The sequence below is a fragment of the Phoxinus phoxinus genome (genome assembly GCF_949152265.1).
Source record: "Phoxinus phoxinus genome assembly, chromosome: 25".
NCBI classification, from domain to species: domain Eukaryota; kingdom Metazoa; phylum Chordata; class Actinopteri; order Cypriniformes; family Leuciscidae; genus Phoxinus; species Phoxinus phoxinus.
The window spans coordinates 24,437,393-24,456,657 of NC_136900.1; the positions used below are offsets into that span (position 1 = coordinate 24,437,393).

Consider the following 19,265-nt stretch of genomic DNA (forward strand, 5'->3'; position numbering starts at 1 on the left):
TGCAGTTTGGTCACGGAGGGTTAATTCTGGACACAATCACATCTGAGCGTTTGATCAAACTAAAATCATTAGAAAAAAACAATAACAACCATTAACTAAGATAAAGCTTTTATATCTCAGATATGATATGATAATACTTTTAAACTATGTAATTTTTTAATAAAAACTATATTGACTATATAAACTATATATACTAATAAAAAAAGACAAACAAAAAAAATACTGAAACTTAAACAAAAATGTGTGAGTGTGTTTGTGTATGTTTGTGTGTGTGTGTGTGTGTGAGAGATAATGAGAGTGAGAGTGTGTGTGTGTATGTTTGTGTGTGTGCGGCGTGCGTGTGTGTGCGGCGTGCGTGTGTGTGTGTGCGTGCATGCGTGCGTGCTTGTGTGTGAGTGTGTGTGTGTGTGTGTGTGTGAGAGTGTGTGCGTGTGTGTGAGTGTGTGTGTGTGTGGGAGTGTGCGTGCTTGTGTATGAGTGTGTGTGTGTGTGCGTGCGTGCGTGCGTGCGTGCGTGCGTGCGTGCGTGCGTGCGTGTGTGTGTGTGTGTGTGTGTGCGTGCGTGTGTATGACTGTGTGTGTGTGTGTGTGTGTATGTGTGTGTGTGCCCCTCTCTGCTGTCTTATGTAATTAGATCTGCTCGTCTCTAAACGTGAGCGTCTGCACGTGGGTTTGCAGCAGTGACATCATCGCTCCTCGTCTCACGCTGTGGTGAGAAGGACACTTCAGAAACACACACACACACACACATCACGACTCCTGCTGTGCAACAACTCTGCCTTCCTCAGTTCAGTGCGAAACCAAGAGACCAATCAAAGCTTTCTGTAGAGGTTCTAATGTTCTATGTGGTTGCTATGCAGTTGCTAAGTTATTCTTAGTGGTTGCTATGTGATCTTTTTGTCAGATGTGAAAAGTATGGCTCAGATCCTTCAAAATATTATTTCAATTACCAAAAAATATGTGTAATAGTTGTAAAAATTACAACACCGCTAAAGTAAAGTAGCAGCTCTTCTCCTCAACGACACACATGATCTGAGGAATCATTCATATCTGGAGCTGCTGGACCACACACACACACACACACACACACACACACACACACTCAACTGTAATACTCAGTGTTGGAGGTTTGATCACGTCAACAACACTCATACGCCTGGTTCTCTCTCAAAAGCTCTTTGTACGGTTAATGAAGTTGTTTCCATCTAACGAGTCCCATTTTACTCTATTGTTTTCAACTCTATGGGCCTCTCATCTAACAACAAACACACACACACACACACTCACTCACACACACACACTCACACACACACACACTCACACACACACACACTCACACACACTCACACACACACACACACACACACACACACTCACACACACACACACACACACACATGTAAATGAGGACTCATCCTTATATAAAGCTCATTATCATAACTGTGTATTGACCCAAACCCCTAAAATAAAACTTTATTTACTTGATTTATTAGTTAGTTCGTCCAAAACTGAGAGTTCTGACATCATCTACTGTCGTTTACTGTACATCATGTTGTTTGTTGTTTTGAAACAATCTACATTGTTAAAGGCACTATATAAATGAAGATGACTTTCAAACCTGAGCTTCTGCAAGAGCCAATGAGGATCATTCTCATGTTACGCATCACGTTTGAGCTTCACAAGAACAGGATCTTTTTTTAAACTTGCACTTTGAAGTTTTGTGATTTCAGGCCCAAAAACGTGTAAACGGCCAAAACACATAAAAAGTTTTCCATTTTTATTTTAAAACAGTGTCATGTAAGCGGCCTCAGAGATTCAAGGATTGTGTTTGTCACATACAGTTATATACAGGATAGGCCTACAATAAATGTAAATTTCATATACCAAACAGAGTCTTTTTATGTATTATTTTGTTAGATTTGTGTCTTCATTGAGTAAATCAGTGAATTACTGAATGTTGCTTGACGCTTATAGAGAAACTGTGAGTTGTGTACACGTATTTATGCAATTTCTGCCATCAATGCAACAAACCAGAACAGTGTGTAATATATTTTGAAACGCTGACCACAGCAAACAGAAGCCCCCGTTGCTCAGATGTGTGTGTGTAAACATTGACGAGAGCAAACTCTTCTGATCTGAATACTCTCCTCTGACGGGTTTGCTGAACGGTTTCTTCTTCTTTTCAGTAAAAGCGTGATTTATAGAAGTTCTGAGAGCGTTCCCTGTTAGTTCCCTGTCCGTTCGGAGGATAATGCTGTGCACTCGTGGAGCGATGGAGCCGAGCCGCTTCAGGAAGGAAACACGAGGAAACTTCTCTGAAGTCATCGGCCACCAGAAGTTATAAACAATGATTGATTGTTTCTGAGAGGAAGTTCAGGGAATTAGGTGAAGGAGCCGGTTGTATTATAATATCGCAGTCACACACATCGTGTTTCTGTCTGTAAGAAACGAATGAGGGATCTCCAGCGACTCTCCTCATTCCTGTCTCGATCGTGTCCCTGATCTTTTAGAAGCCGTGATCCATTAAATGTCAGTCTGGAGCCGCACGGGTATATCTGTGGCAATATCCAACTATACATTGTATGGGTCAAAATTATCCATTTTTCTTTTATGCCAAAAACCATTAGGATATTAAAGGGATAGTTCACTTTGAAATTAAATGTTGGTGTGTTTTATCTTACCTGAAGTGCATCAAGATGTCGGTGTCTTTGTCTCCGCAGGAGTTTCAATTTTGATATTTTTAGGTCAAACCGTTCTTGTCTGTCAGTCATATAATGCAGGTCTATGGTCACCGTCTCCAAAAGCATGCAGAGAAAAGTCCAAATTAAAAAATTCCCCATCGTAAGTGCACACTGATGGCCTAAGACACGAAACAAGCGGTTTGTGTGAGAAAACGAGCGGTATTTATATCGTTTTATCTCTTGTAACACAGCCACGTCCAAGTGATCTGAGGGCTTGACGTGTGCGCAGACTGGTGCATAGATGTATATACACTAGATGTCGCATTAAAGACGTTTGTTCCAATGAACTGCCGTAGCCAAGGTGACATCTAGTGTATATACATCTATGCACCAGTCTGTGCACACGTCACACAGAAGGAAGCGCTCGCGCCCTCAGATCACTTGGACGTGGCTGTGTTACAAGAGGTAAAAACGATATAAATTCTGTTTATTTTCTCACAGAAACCGCTTGTTTCGTGTCTTAGGCCATCAATGTGCACTTACGATGGGGAATTTTTTAATTTGGACTTTTCTCTGCATGCTTTTGGAGACGGTGACCATAGACCTGCATTATATGACTGACAGACAAGAACGGTTTGACCTAAAAATATCAAAATTGAAACTACTGCGGAGACAAAGACACCGACATCTTGATGCACTTCAGGTAAGATAAAACATACCAACATTTAATTTCAAAGTGAACTATCCCTTTAAGATCATGTTCCATGAAGATATTTAGTAAATGTCCTACCGTAAATATATAAAACATGTATTTTTGTGAGTGAATGCAGCACAATCGTGAACATAAATGTACAACTTTAAAGGAGATTTTCTCAATGTTTACATTTTTTTGCATCAGATTCCAGATTTTCAATAGTTGTGTCTCGACCAAATATTGTCCTATCCTAACACACCACACATCAATGGAGAGATTATTTATTCAGCTTCAGATGATGTATACATCTCAATTAAAAAAAATTGACCCTTATGACTGGTTTTGTGGTCCAGGGACACAGATGTGATCATCGGGACCCGTCCTGATATTCAAAAGGCCGGTTTGGTGGATGTGTGTTTGTTTAAGTTGGAAGACATTGAGGTTTTGACCTGGTAAATAAATATGAAAATGCACTTTGTACATTTGCACATATTTGCCTGTGGCCGGAGCCGGAGAGATGCTTTTGGGGTTCATGTCTGTTCGTATGATCATTTATCCACACACTGTTTGCATGATATTTGGGTCTCGGCACTGACGGACATTATGAGGAGAATCGCACGTGTGTGTTATTTCTGTGAATATGTTTGGCCGTGTGTTTGATTTCACTGAACTGGAACACTTTTGCATTGCAGGAATATTGATAACGAGAAAGATTTGCATCTACAAACATTTTACATTTTACATTTCCAGTTTAAATGTTTTTATTCAGATTAATTTTTGCTTCTTTAGTTTTGGCTTGGTTAGTTTTTGTTGTAAAGTTGTTGCCATTTTTTCCGGGTCTTTCTGAAAGAAAAGACATTTTAACTGGCATTAAAAAAAAAAAAAGTTTGTGTGTGTTTATACAATATTATATATAATAATTGAATATGAAATAGAATATAAATATTGTATATAATTTTTTTATTATATATATTATAAAATTATTATATATTAATTGAATACGTGTGTGTGTGTGTGTGTATTTATAATATTTTATATAATAATTGAATATTAAATATAATATATACATATTTTATATCATTTTAAATTATATTATATAATTAATATATACTATTTGTATATATTAATTGAATATAAAATTCATATTTTTATATTTTAATTATATATATAATATTTTATTAATTCATTTATATATTAATTGAATGTAAAATATTATATAAATATGTAAAAAAATGTCCATTTGTAATATATGCAGCATTTTTTTTTGTGTGTGCGCGCATGCGTGAGTGTATGCGTGCGTGCGTGCATGAGTGTGTGTGTGAGTGTGTGTGTGAGTGTACGTGCATGAGTGTGTGTGTGTGTGTGTGTGTGTGAGTGTGTGCGTGTGCGTGAGTTTGCGTGCGTGTGTCTACATTATTAGTAGTAGTATTATATGAAAAAAAACATTTATTATACATTTTCCCACTAAAATGTTTACTTAAGTTACACCATTAGTAATAATTGTACTTTACTGGTGTGTTTTCAGGCTCCAGCTGATTGACGATCTGTCTTATGAAGATGTAAAGAAATGCTACAGGGGTTCAGTAAGTATATTTCATGTCTAAACCAGATAATATCCAGCAGATGAACGATAACTTGTTGCCTAAATGTTTATGTAACGTATGATTCAAAGTTACTGATTGTAAAAAAACTTAATAAAGCATCCCTGAAATGCATTGGATAAAAGTATCCTGCATTAATATATTCTCAGTTGTGTTCATCAGTCATGATGCAGGATTGTGGTTAAACATTACACAGCCGCTCTCCACTTCAGTCCCAGTGTAATGGAGTCAGAAAGCCGACCATAAAGCCTTCGGTGGTTGAGATCAGGTGCAACTGAACCCAGAAGTTTCCAGCGTGGGAGTTTCCCACACACACATACAACACTAAACACTTCCTGTCATGTGAGAAACTCAGTCCGTTTAGTGTTGCACGGCTGCTAGAGAAGGTTTCTGAACTGATCAGATAAAGTGTGTATTCTGGAGACGCCGCTGCGTGACGCATGAAAGCAGAGGAAGACCAAACCAATGCATGTTTCTCTTCACAGACCGTCAGCAAGTACAACTCTCAGTACCACAAGCTCTTCTCCACCGTCCCGAAGGAGGAGATCCTGATGAAGGGTAACTGATCTCATAACAATATCTCATAACAATATCTCAACAATATCTCATAACATGCCAGATGCGTAAATGCTGGTTTCATTTGGATTTGGCATCAGATTTGGACTATGGGTCCTATCTTGCACCCAGCGCAATTGACTTTGTACATGACGCATGTATCATTCCTATTCTGCAACGACTCACAGCGACTTTTCCCTCCACAGACGCACGTCGGTAAATTAGGGAATGAACTTGCGCTCGGGGGGGCGGTTCAGTGAAAAGAGGAGTGTGTTTCGGCGCAAACGTTCCCTGGTGATATTCTGCAGTTTCAGAAAACAACTCCGCCACTGACCAGGAGAAACCCAGTCTAAAGACAGCGGCGCCGCGCGTTAGTCAGATGCTATTTTAAGGGCGCGTGCTTGGCCATTATGTAGCGTGTGAACAACACACACTTTGATTCTCTAATCTAAACAGACGCAGCAGTTTTCATTTTTGCAAATCATACATTATTACAAGGAGAAATATTAACACACGAGGGAAATCATTGTTGTGTCCGTGAAGATGTGAAAAAATAGGCATAAATCTAGATTACACATTTACCCAAATTATTATACGCCTGTTAGACCGAAGCTAATGTGTGTGTGTTTCTCCATCATCCTCATACAATGTCACTTCTCTGTGTTTTACGGCCCTGACGAGAACGTCGGTCTCCTCGGCTGTGAACCGATCCTGGCGTGCGCCGGCAAACCCGCCGTTATAATAGCGATCCGCCGTTATAATAGCGATCCGCCGTTATAATAGCAATCCGCCGTTATAATAGCAATCCGCCGTTATAATAGCAATCCGCCGTTATAATAGCGATCCGCCGTTATAATAGCGATCCGCCGTTATAATAGCGATCCGCCGTTATAATAGCGATCCGCCGTTATAATAGCGATCCGCCGTTATAATAGCAATCCGCCGTTATAATAGCAATCCGCCGTTATAATAGCAATCCACCGTTATAATAGCGATCCGCCGTTATAATAGCGATCCGCCGTTATAATAGCGATCCGCCGTTATAATAGCAATCCACCGTTATAATAGCGATCCGCCGTTATAATAGCAATCCGCCGTTATAATAGCGATCCGCCGTTATAATAGCAATCCGCCGTTATAATAGCGATCCGCCGTTATAATAGCGATCCACCGTTATAATAGCGATCCGCCGTTATAATAGCAATCCGCCGTTATAATAGCGATCCGCCGTTATAATAGCGATCCGCCGTTATAATAGCAATCCACCGTTATAATAGCGATCCGCCGTTATAATAGCGATCCGCCGTTATAATAGCGATCCGCCGTTATAATAGCAATCCACCGTTATAATAGCGATCCGCCGTTATAATAGCAATCCGCCGTTATAATAGCGATCCGCCGTTATAATAGCAATCCGCCGTTATAATAGCGATCCGCCGTTATAATAGCGATCCGCCGTTATAATAGCGATCCGCCGTTATAATAGCGATCCGCCGTTATAATAGCGATCCGCCGTTATAATAGCGATCCGCCGTTATAATAGCGATCCGCCGTTATAATAGCAATCCGCCGTTATAATAGCGATCCGCCGTTATAATAGCGATCCGCCGTTATAATAGCGATCCGCCGTTATAATAGCGATCCGCCGTTATAATAGCGATCCGCCGTTATAATAGCGATCCGCCGTTATAATAGCGATCCGCCGTTATAATAGCGATCCGCCGTTATAATAGCGATCCGCCGTTATAATAGCAATCCGCCATTATAATAGCAATCCGCCGTTATAATAGCAATCCGCCGTTATAATAGCGATCCGCCGTTATAATAGCAATCCGCCATTATAATAGCAATCCGCCGTTATAATAGCAATCCGCCGTTATAATAGCGATCCGCCGTTATAATAGCGATCCGCCGTTATAATAGCAATCCGCCGTTATAATAGCAATCCGCCGTTATAATAGCAATCCGCCGTTATAATAGCAATCCGCCATTATAATAGCAATCCGCCGTTATAATAGCAATCCGCCGTTATAATAGCGATCCGCCGTTATAATAGCAATCCGCCGTTATAATAGCAATCCGCCGTTATAATAGCAATCCGCCATTATAATAGCAATCCGCCGTTATAATAGCGATCCGCCGTTATAATAGCGATCCGCCGTTATAATAGCAATCCGCCATTATAATAGCAATCCGCCGTTATAATAGCAATCCGCCGTTATAATAGCGATCCGCCGTTATAATAGCGATCCGCCGTTATAATAGCAATCCGCCATTATAATAGCAATCCGCCGTTATAATAGCAATCCGCCGTTATAATAGCAATCCGCCGTTATAATAGCGATCCGCCGTTATAATAGCGATCCGCCGTTATAATAGCAATCCGCCGTTATAATAGCGATCCGCCGTTATAATAGCGATCCGCCGTTATAATAGCGATCCGCCGTTATAATAGCGATCCGCCGTGGAACAAGCGTGCCGGCTCTTAAAGGGAATGTGAGAGGACGCTCTGATTGGTTTATTTCACGTTACGCCCAAACCACACCTATGAGTAATGAAGCGACTTCAGACCAACACATTTTAGATTTGCGTCGGCGCAAGAGGCATTTATCCCGCCGGTATAATAGCAACAGCGCCGGGATCCGCCCACAGAGTTACTTGCGTTTCAGAACGTTACAATTATGTGACCCTGGTCCACAAAACCAGTCATAAGGCTCAATTTTTTTAAATTGAGATGTATACATCATATGAACGCTGAATAAATAATCTCTCCATTGATGTGTGGTGTGTTAGGATAGGACAATATTTGGTCGAGACACAACTATTGAAAATCTGGAATCTGATGCAAAAAAATGTAAACATTGAGAAAATCTCCTTTAAAGTTGTGCATTTATGTTCACGATTGTGCTGCATTCACTCACAAAAATACATGTTTTATATATTTACGGTAGGACATTTACTAAATATCTTCATGGAACATGATCTTAATATCCTCATGATTTTTGGCATAAAAGAAAAATGGATAATTTTGACCCGTACAGTGTATAGTTGCTATTGCCACAGATATACCCGTGCGGCTGTGACTGGGTTTATATGATAATATGTTGTATTTCACACGAAATGTCCTGTTTTCTGCAGTGTATTCCTGCGCTCTCCTGCGGGACATTCTGCTGCAAGGACGGCTTTATATTTCCCGAAACTGGCTGTGTTTCTACGCAAACCTTTTCGGCAAAGACATCAAGGTTTGTAGCGTTTTCGAGATTTATCAGCGATCAAATCTGCATCAGTGCTGGTACTGGTTTCTAAAACTATTAAAAAATATTTTTTGTACATTTAAAAATAAAGCTGAAATAATATTTATATACATGAAAAACTTCTAAAATTGAAATAAAAATAAATTAAAGCAAAACAATTATTGCACGCAACAAAATGACTCCAATATACAAATAAAAGTTCATTTTAAAATTAGGGCTGTCAAGCGATTACGATTTTTAATCTAATTAATTACATGCAATTTAATCACACATCAGATTTGGCTGAGAAATTACCACCAAAAGATTATTAATTAATTATAATTTAAAGCCTTTATTCTGTTAAATGAGAAAAGTCATTACAAAAAGTAGCTTTAGAAAAAAAAAACATGTAAACGATTAATCGCGATTAATCGAATCCAAAATAAAAGTTTGTGTTTACATTATATATGTGTGTATTTTGTATAATTATTTTTTATATATAAATGCACACACATGCATGTATACATTTAAGAAATATTTGCATTTATATACTGCATATATATTTTTATATGATATATAAATAGAACTATTTTATATATAAATAACACATTTTTCTTAAATATATACATGCTTGTGTGTGTATTTATATACAAAATAATTATACACAATACACACATATATAATGTAAACACAAACGTTTATTTTGGATTTAATTCATCGCGATTAATCGTTTACAGCCCTATTATAAACATAATTTATTTCACATAAACATTTATGCTTCTATGGCCATAAAGGTGAGTAAATTATTATAACCTTTAAAAACTATTTTTTTTATTAATGTGGAAAAATTAAATAATTTTTTGTTTAAAACTAAAACTGCCTAAACGCAAATGTCTAAGTGAGTGAGTCATTGAATCATTCATTCATTTGATTTGTTCAAACAGCTGATTCATTCAGGAATAAAGCAAATGACTCTCTTTATGAACGAGTCATTGAATCATTGATTCACACGATTGATTCACTCAAAATGCAGATTCAGAAACGATTCAATGGATCTGCTCTGACTTTATTGGGAATATTTTTGTTGACAAAAGCAGACAATATTCTGTGTAATACATAACACAGTATTAACTTCTTATTGTATAAATGTAATATACAGGTGAAACTCGAAAAATTAGAATATGGTGCAAAAGTTCATTTATTTCAGTAATTCAACTTAAAAGGTGAAACTAATATATTAAATAGACTTATTACATGCAAAGTGAGATATTTCAAGCCTTTATTTGTTATAAGTGTGATGATTATGGCTCACAGCTTATGAAAACCCCAAATTCAAATCATAATGTCAACCATAATCATCAAAATTTTTGACCGATTACAGAAATGTTTAACAGTCATTGATATTTTCTGTTGTACGTTAAAATGTTTTAATGCCTAATTATACTTTTAGCATGTAAACAAACAAAATATATGAAGATCTGCCATCATATTAAACTTCTGGGGATTTTAAAAGAGGTGATTTCCACTTCTGGAAATTAATAAAATCTTTCCAAAACAAAAAAAAAACTAAAAAAAAAAGTCTAGGGGAAATGTTTGAAAACTACGGAAATTCAAAATGAAAAAAAAAAAAAATGAAAAAAAATCTGTTCAATTATTATTGCCTCTATCTTTTTGTTTTTCATGCACATTTGTTAGGATGTATTTTATTAGTTTGCTTTAAAAAAAAATAAGTGTAATTACAAATGCTCTTCTGCTAAACTACCAAATAAAAAGATTTAAACACAAAATGAAGGAAACTATAATGTATCTCACCGACTCTAAAACAATATTCCTGGATATTGACCTGATTTAACCGCCGCTCTGTTGACTTCTGCTGGACTAGACCTCGTGTTCAGTTCGGGTTCGGCTAAATCTGGATGTTTGTTTTGTCTTTGTTGTGTGTGTTGTGTGTGTTGTGTTTGTTGTGTTTGTTGTGTGTGTTGTGTGTGTTGTGTTTGTTGTGTTTGTTGTGTGTGTTGTGTGTGTTGTGTTTGTTGTGTGTGTTGTGTTTGTTGTGTGTGTTGTGTGTGTTGTGTTTGTTGTGTTTGTTGTGTGTGTTGTGTGTGTTGACGCTGATAGTACAAAGATCCAGGATCTTCAACTCTGATACAGTTCTCTACGAGGCTTTTATCCAAAGTGAAAGTCCTCATAATATCGGCTTATATGTGATGTTGTTATCCATGACTGATAATCGATATGATTATTCTGATAATAATGTGGTTGTTGGTTTAGGTCGCCATCCCGGTGGTGTCTGTGCGACTGGTGAAGAAACACAAAACTGCAGGACTGGTTCCCAACGGTCTCGCCATCACTACCGACACCAGCCAGAAGGTGAAGAACGCAAGCGGTTCACACACACACACACACACACACACACACGCGCGCGCGCGCGATCTGCAGGTTCACACACACACACACACACACACACACACACACGCGTGCGATCTGCAGGTTCACACACACACGATCTGCAGGTTCACACACACACACACACACACACACACACGATCTGCAGGTTCACACACATGATCTGCAGGTTCACACACACACACACACACACACACACACACGATCTGCAGGTTCAAACACACATACACACACACACACGATCTGCAGGTTCACACACACACACACACACACACACGATCTGCAGGTTCAAACACACACACACACACACACACGATCTGCAGGTTCAAACACACACACACACACACACACGATCTGCAGGTTCAAACACACACACACACACACACGATCTGCAGGTTCACACACACACACACACACACACACATACACACGATCTGCAGGTTCACACACACACACACACACACACACGATCTGCAGGTTCACACACACACACACACACACACGATCTGCAGGTTCAAACACACACACACACATACACACGATCTGCAGGTTCACACACACACACACACACATCAAACACTGATGATGCAAACACAGTTCAGAAAGATCTCGGGAGACAAAGTCCGTCGTGACGGCAGATTTTATACTGTATTTGCCAAGAAAACAAACAAAAACAGATCCCGGTGATATCTGAACTATATCTCCTGGACAGCTTTGACATAATTATATATATATATATTTATATATATATATATAAGTCAAAAATACTGAGTAAGAAAAGCATGTTTAGCAGTTTAGCTTGACATTAACTTTTTTATTTTATCATATTTGTAAAATTATGATTTGGCAGTAGGAATATTAGGCTACTGTCACTTTAAGACCCGACGTACGGACCCATTACACTGTTACACGTGTGTTCTCTTTCTCGACTGAATATATATTTATCCTTTAAAACTCATCTTTAATCACCATAATTACATATTTCAACTTTTTTCCTTAGAAAAATGTCATCATGCCTTAAAATATCTTGAATGTAACTCGACACCCTTGCCTCATTTAGTATTCGTGGTTCTATGAATATGCAAATGAGCCCCGCCCCCACTCACTCACTCACTCAGAGATCCACTGGTTGACGATCACACGTTGATCTGATTGGTTACACCGTTCTATGAATATGCAAATGAGCCCCGCCTCCACTCACTCACTCACTCAGAGATCCACTGGTGGACGATCACACGTTGATCTGATTGGTTACACCGTTCTATGAATATGCAAATGAGCCCCGCCTCCACTCACTCACTCACTCAGAGATCCACTGGTTGACGATCACACGTTGATCTGATTGGTTACACCGTTCTATGAATATGCAAATGAGCCCCGCCTCCACTCACTCACTCACTCAGAGATCCACTGGTTGACGATCACACGTTGATCTGATTGGTTACACCGTTCTATGAATATGCAAATGAGCCCCGCCCCCACTCACTCACTCACTCAGAGATCCACTGGTTGACGATCACACGTTGATCTGATTGGTTACACCGTTCTATGAATATGCAAATGAGCCCCGTCTCCACTCACTCACTCAGAGATCCACTGGTTGACGGTCACACGTTGATCTGATTGGTTACAAGGTAGTGTGTGACGTCAGAAACACCAGCGATTTCAACCCGTGTTTTTGAGACTGTCTTTGGTTCACTGCAGTTTTAAGCAGAAAATACTCGACTTATGAATTTACACATGATTTGCATATTAATAACACCACATAGACACATAAACAACGTTAAAAGCTGGATTTTCACCACTGGGGGACTTTATATTAGTTTAGTTTAGTTGCTTAAGAGACTTTATTCAATTGTAACAAGTGTCTTTCTCTTTGTCAGTATGTGTTTGTGTCTCTGCTGTCGCGGGACAGTGTGTATGACGTGCTGAGGAGGATCTGCACACACCTGCAGGTGACACACACACACACACACACACACACATCAGGCTTTTGTTGCATTAATGTTGCTGTCAATATTGTATTATAATAGCTAGGGCTGTGAAACGATCAATCACACCCAAAATAAAAGATTGTGTTTACATAATATATGTGTGTGTATTGTGTATAATTATTTTGTATATATAAATACACACACACATGCATGTAATATATTTAAGAAAAATGTGTTATTTATATATAAAATATTTATATTTATTTTATATTTATATATATTTTGTTGTGTGTTTGATGATGTGTGTTTGATGTGTGTTTGATGATGTGTGTTTGATGTTGTGTGTTTCTGTGATGTTGTGTGTTTGATGTGTGTTTGATGTGTGTTTGATGATGTGTGTTTGATGTTTGATGTTGTGTGTTTTTTGTGATGTTGTGTGTTTGATGATGTGTGTTTGATGATGTGTGTTTGATGTTTGATGTTGTGTGTTTTTTGTGATGTTGTGTGTTTGATGATGTGTGTTTGATGATGTGTGTTTGATGATGTGTGTTTGATGTTGTGTGTTTCTGTGATGTTGTGTGTTTGATGTGTGTTTGATGTGTGTTTGATGATGTGTGTTTGATGTTGTGTGGTTCTGTGATGTTGTGTGTTTGTTGTGTGTTTGATGTGTGTTTGATGATGTGTGTTTGATGTTTGATGTTGTGTGTTTTTTGTGATGTTGTGTGTTTGATGATGTGTGTTTGATGATGTGTGTTTGATGTTGTGTGTTTGATGTTGTGTGTTTCTGTGATGTTGTGTGTTTCTGTGATGTTGTGTGTTTCTGTGATGTTGTGTGTTTGATGATGTTGTGTGTTTGATGATGTGTGTTTGATGTTGTGTGTTTGATGTTGTGTGTTTGATGTTGTGTGTTTGATGATGTGTGTTTGATGTTGTGTGTTTGATAATGTGTGTTTCTGTGATGTTGTGTGTTTGATGATGTGTGTTTGATGATGTGTGTTTGATGTTGTGTGTTTGATAATGTGTGTTTCTGTGATGTTGTGTGTTTGATGTTGTGTGTTTGATAATGTGTGTTTCTGTGATGTTGTGTGTTTGATGTTGTGTGTTTGATGATGTGTGTTTGATGTTGTGTGTTTGATAATGTGTGTTTCTGTGATGTTGTGTGTTTGATGATGTGTGTTTGATGTGTGTTTGATGATGTGTGTTTGATGTTGTGTGTTTCTGTGATGTTGTGTGTTTGATGTGTGTTTGATGTGTGTTTGATGATGTGTGTTTGATGTTGTGTGGTTCTGTGATGTTGTGTGTTTGTTGTGTGTTTGATGATGTGTGTTTTTGTGATGTTGTGTGTTTGATGATGTGTGTTTGATGATGTGTGTTTGATGTTGTGTGTTTGATGATGTGTGTTTGATGTTGTGTGGTTCTGTGATGTTGTGTGTTTGATGTGTGTTTGATGATGTGTGTTTGATGATGTGTGTTTGATGATGTGTGTTTGATGATGTGTGTTTGATGATGTGTGTTTGATGATGTGTGTTTGATGTTGTGTGGTTCTGTGATGTTGTGTGTTTGTTGTGTGTTTGATGTTGTGTGTTTGATGATGTGTGTTTCTGTGATGTTGTGTGTTTGATGTTGTGTGTTTGATGATGTGTGTTTGATGTTGTGTGTTTGATGTTGTGTGTTTGATGTTGTGTGTTTGATGTTGTGTGTTTGATGTTGTGTGTTTGATGTTGTGTGTTTGATGTTGTGTGTTTGATAATGTGTGTTTCTGTGATGTTGTGTGTTTGATGTTGTGTGTTTGATGATGTGTGTTTGATGTTGTGTGTTTGATAATGTGTGTTTCTGTGATGTTGTGTGTTTGATGTTGTGTGTTTGATGTTGTGTGTTTGATGTTGTGTGTTTGATGTTGTGTGTTTGATAATGTGTGTTTCTGTGATGTTGTGTGTTTGATGTTGTGTGTTTGATGATGTGTGTTTGATGTTGTGTGTTTGATAATGTGTGTTTCTGTGATGTTGTGTGTTTGATGTGTGTTTGATGATGTGTGTTTGATGTTGTGTGTTTCTGTGATGTTGTGTGTTTGATGTGTGTTTGATGTGTGTTTGATGATGTGTGTTTGATGTTGTGTGGTTCTGTGATGTTGTGTGTTTGTTGTGTGTTTGATAATGTGTGTTTTTGTGATGTTGTGTGTTTGATGATGTGTGTTTGATGATGTGTGTTTGATGTTGTGTGTTTGATGATGTGTGTTTGATGTTGTGTGGTTCTGTGATGTTGTGTGTTTGATGTGTGTTTGATGATGTGTGTTTGATGTGTGTTTGATGATGTGTGTTTGATGTTTGATGTTGTGTGTTTTTTGTGATGTTGTGTGTTTGATGATGTGTGTTTGATGATGTGTGTTTGATGTTGTGTGTTTGATGTTGTGTGTTTCTGTGATGTTGTGTGTTTCTGTGATGTTGTGTGTTTGATGATGTTGTGTGTTTGATGATGTGTGTTTCTATGATGTTGTGTGTTTGATGATGTGTGTTTGATGATGTGTGTTTCTGTGATGTTGTGTGTTTGATGATGTGTGTTTGATGTTTGATGTTGTGTGTTTCTGTGATGTTGTGTGTTTGATGTTGTGTGTTTCTGTGATGTTGTGTGTTTGATGATGTGTGTTTGTGTGATGTTGTGTGTTTGATGTTGTGTGTGTCTGTGATGTTGTGTGTTTGATGATGTGTGTTTCTATGATGTTGTGTGTTTGATGATGTGTGTTTGATGATGTGTGTTTCTGTGATGTTGTGTGTTTGATGATGTGTGTTTGATGTTTGATGTTGTGTGTTTGATGTTGTGTGTTTCTGTGATGTTGTGTGTTTGATGTTGTGTGTTTCTGTGATGTTGTGTGTTTGATGATGTGTGTTTGTGTGATGTTGTGTGTGTGATGTTGTGTGTGTGATGATGTGTGTTTCTGTGATGTTGTGTGTTTGATGATGTGTGTTTGATGTTTGATGTTGTGTGTTTGATGTTGTGTGTTTCTGTGATGTTGTGTGTTTGATGATGTGTGTTTGTGTGATGTTGTGTGTTTGATGTTGTGTGTGTCTGTGATGTTGTGTGTTTGATGTTGTGTGTTTCTGTGATGTTGTGTGTGTGATGTTGTGTGTGTGATGATGTGTGTTTCTGTGATGTTGTGTGTTTGATGATGTGTGTGTGGTCCTCAGGTGAACGGGAAGAAGAGTTTGAGTCTGAAGCAGTTTCTGGAGGAGCCGGGGTCTCTCTCCACGGACGAGTTCCCGGTGAGCGCGGACTTCACGCCGGTGTTGACGTGGAGGAGGAAGGCGTCGGCTCCCTCAGTGTCTTCATCTCTGCCGGATCTACTGGGAAACTCCACGAGCAGTCTGAGTGCAGGAGACACACCGTACATCACGGAGACGCCACTGCAGGGTACACACACACACACACACACACACACCGTACATCACGGAGACGCCACTGCAGGGTACACACACACACACACACACACACACCGTACATCACGGAGACGCCACTGCAGGGTACACACACACACACACACACACACACCGTACATCACGGAGACGCCACTGCAGGGTACACACACACACACACACACACACACACCGTACATCACGGAGACGCCACTGCAGGGTACACACACACACACACACACACACACACACCGTACATCACGGAGACGCCACTGCAGGGTACACACACACACACACACACACACACCGTACATCACGGAGACGCCACTGCAGGGTACACACACACACACCGTACATCACGGAGACGCCACTGCAGGGTACACACACACACACACACCGTACATCACGGAGACGCCACTGCAGGGTACACACACACACACACACACACACACCGTACATGACGGAGACGCCACTGCAGGGTACACACACACACACACACACACCGTACATGACGGAGACGCCACTGCAGGGTACACACACACACACACACACACACACCGTACATGACGGAGACGCCACTGCAGGGTACACACACACACACACACACACCGTACATCACGGAGACGCCACTGCAGGGTACACACACACACACACACACCGTACATCACGGAGACGCCACTGCAGGGTACACACACACACACACCGTACATCACGGAGACGCCACTGCAGGGTACACACACACACACACACACACCGTACATCACGGAGACGCCACTGCAGGGTACACACACACACACACACACACACACCGTACATCACGGAGACGCCACTGCAGGGTACACACACACACACACACACCGTACATCACGGAGACGCCACTGCAGGGTACACACACACACACACACACCGTACATCACGGAGACGCCACTGCAGGGTACACACACACACACACACACACACCGTACATCACGGAGACGCCACTGCAGGGTACACACACACACACACACACCGTACATCACGGAGACGCCACTGCAGGGTACACACACACACACACACACCGTACATCACGGAGACGCCACTGCAGGGTACACACACACACACACACACACACACCGTACATCACGGAGACGCCACTGCAGGGTACACACACACACACACACACACACCGTACATCACGGAGACGCCACTGCAGGGTACACACACACACACACACACACACACACACCGTACATCACGGAGACGCCACTGCAGGGTACACACACACACACACACACACACCGTACATCACGGAGACGCCACTGCAGGGTACACACACACACACACACACCGTACATCACAAAGACGCCACTGCAGGGTACACACACACACACACACCGTACATCACGGAGACGCCACTGCAGGGTACACACACACACACACACACACCGTACATCACGGAGACGCCACTGCAGGGTACACACACAACACAAACACATTTAAAAAGTATTTCGGTATTCAAATTTTAAATGTTTACTAAGATCCTTATATTATCTACTGAATCCCACAATAATATTTAAAATATAAGCTTAATATATATAAAATTATAGTGGGTACTTTAAATTGGGAGGGGGCTGCCCCGAACCCTAACCCCTAAATTTCAACTTTTGAAAATGATATTGAAATTTTCACAATTTTTTTAGTTTTTTTCACAAATATCTTTTTGATTTCTTTTATAAAGTAAAAAAAACACACATTTTATATTTTATTTTTAAATCATGAAACTTTATGTAAATAAATGTGTCCCATTTTCATGTCACTGCTGATTTTAACCACACCCCTAGTTTTTTATCTGGAAATATTCCTGTGTGCCTCACTTTCATTATACACTGAGCAAAATTATTTAAAAAAATATATATATAAATTGGCCTTTTATTGTGGACAGCCTAAGGCACACCTGTGCAATACTCATGCGGTCTAATCAGCGTCTTGATATGCACACCTGTGAGGGGGACGGATTATCTCGGCAGAGGAGAAGTGCTCACTAACACAGATATACACAGATTTATGAACAATATTTGAGAGAAATAGGCCTTTTGTGCACATGGAAAAAGTCTTAAATCTTTGAGTTCAGCTTATGAAAAATGGTGGCAAAAAGAAAAATGTTGCGTTTAGTATATATATATATATATATTATGTATATTAGCATAAATTAGTATATAATTAATAATTTAAATAGTTAATAAAAAATATATATACAAATTCTATATACTTATTTATTTTATTTAGTAATATATACACAGATCTACATAATAAAATAAAATAGTATATCATTAATAAATTAAATAATTAATCATAAATTATTAAATATATAAATTATGAAATTAAAGAGTTTGAGATAAATCATTTTAAATGAAATATTATTTTATGATATACAGTATCTAATATCTAATAAATATAAGTCTATACTGTATAACAAATACATAAAAATCATTAATATTTTTTAATACATTATAATATATATTTATTATATATATGCTAATGATATATAAATTGTATATGGTTATTTTATTTATATATTATATATATATTTTATTCAATTATATATATTATAATAAAAATATATATAATATATAAATAAAACAACCATATAGAATTTATATAAACAAAAATAAATAGTTATATTATTTTATTATATATAATATATTTTATATATATATATATATATATATGTATATTAGCATACATTAGTATATAATTAATAATTTAAATAGTTAAT

At 38.7% G+C, this 19,265-nt stretch overlaps 1 protein-coding gene across 2 annotated transcripts in view; it reads left to right on the forward strand.

Annotated features, from left to right (window-relative positions):
* Positions 1 to 19,265, forward strand: part of gramd2ab (GRAM domain containing 2Ab) — a 36,230-nt gene that overhangs the window by 12,264 nt on the left and 4,701 nt on the right. For both annotated transcript variants that reach the window (XM_079604673.1, XM_079604672.1), the window contains exons 3-8: positions 4,900 to 4,957; positions 5,461 to 5,533; positions 8,669 to 8,772; positions 11,035 to 11,133; positions 13,053 to 13,124; positions 16,286 to 16,508. In XM_079604673.1, the coding sequence (XP_079460799.1) occupies positions 4,900 to 4,957; positions 5,461 to 5,533; positions 8,669 to 8,772; positions 11,035 to 11,133; positions 13,053 to 13,124; positions 16,286 to 16,508 (629 nt within the window). The remainder of the gene's footprint in view (positions 1 to 4,899; positions 4,958 to 5,460; positions 5,534 to 8,668; positions 8,773 to 11,034; positions 11,134 to 13,052; positions 13,125 to 16,285; positions 16,509 to 19,265) is intronic.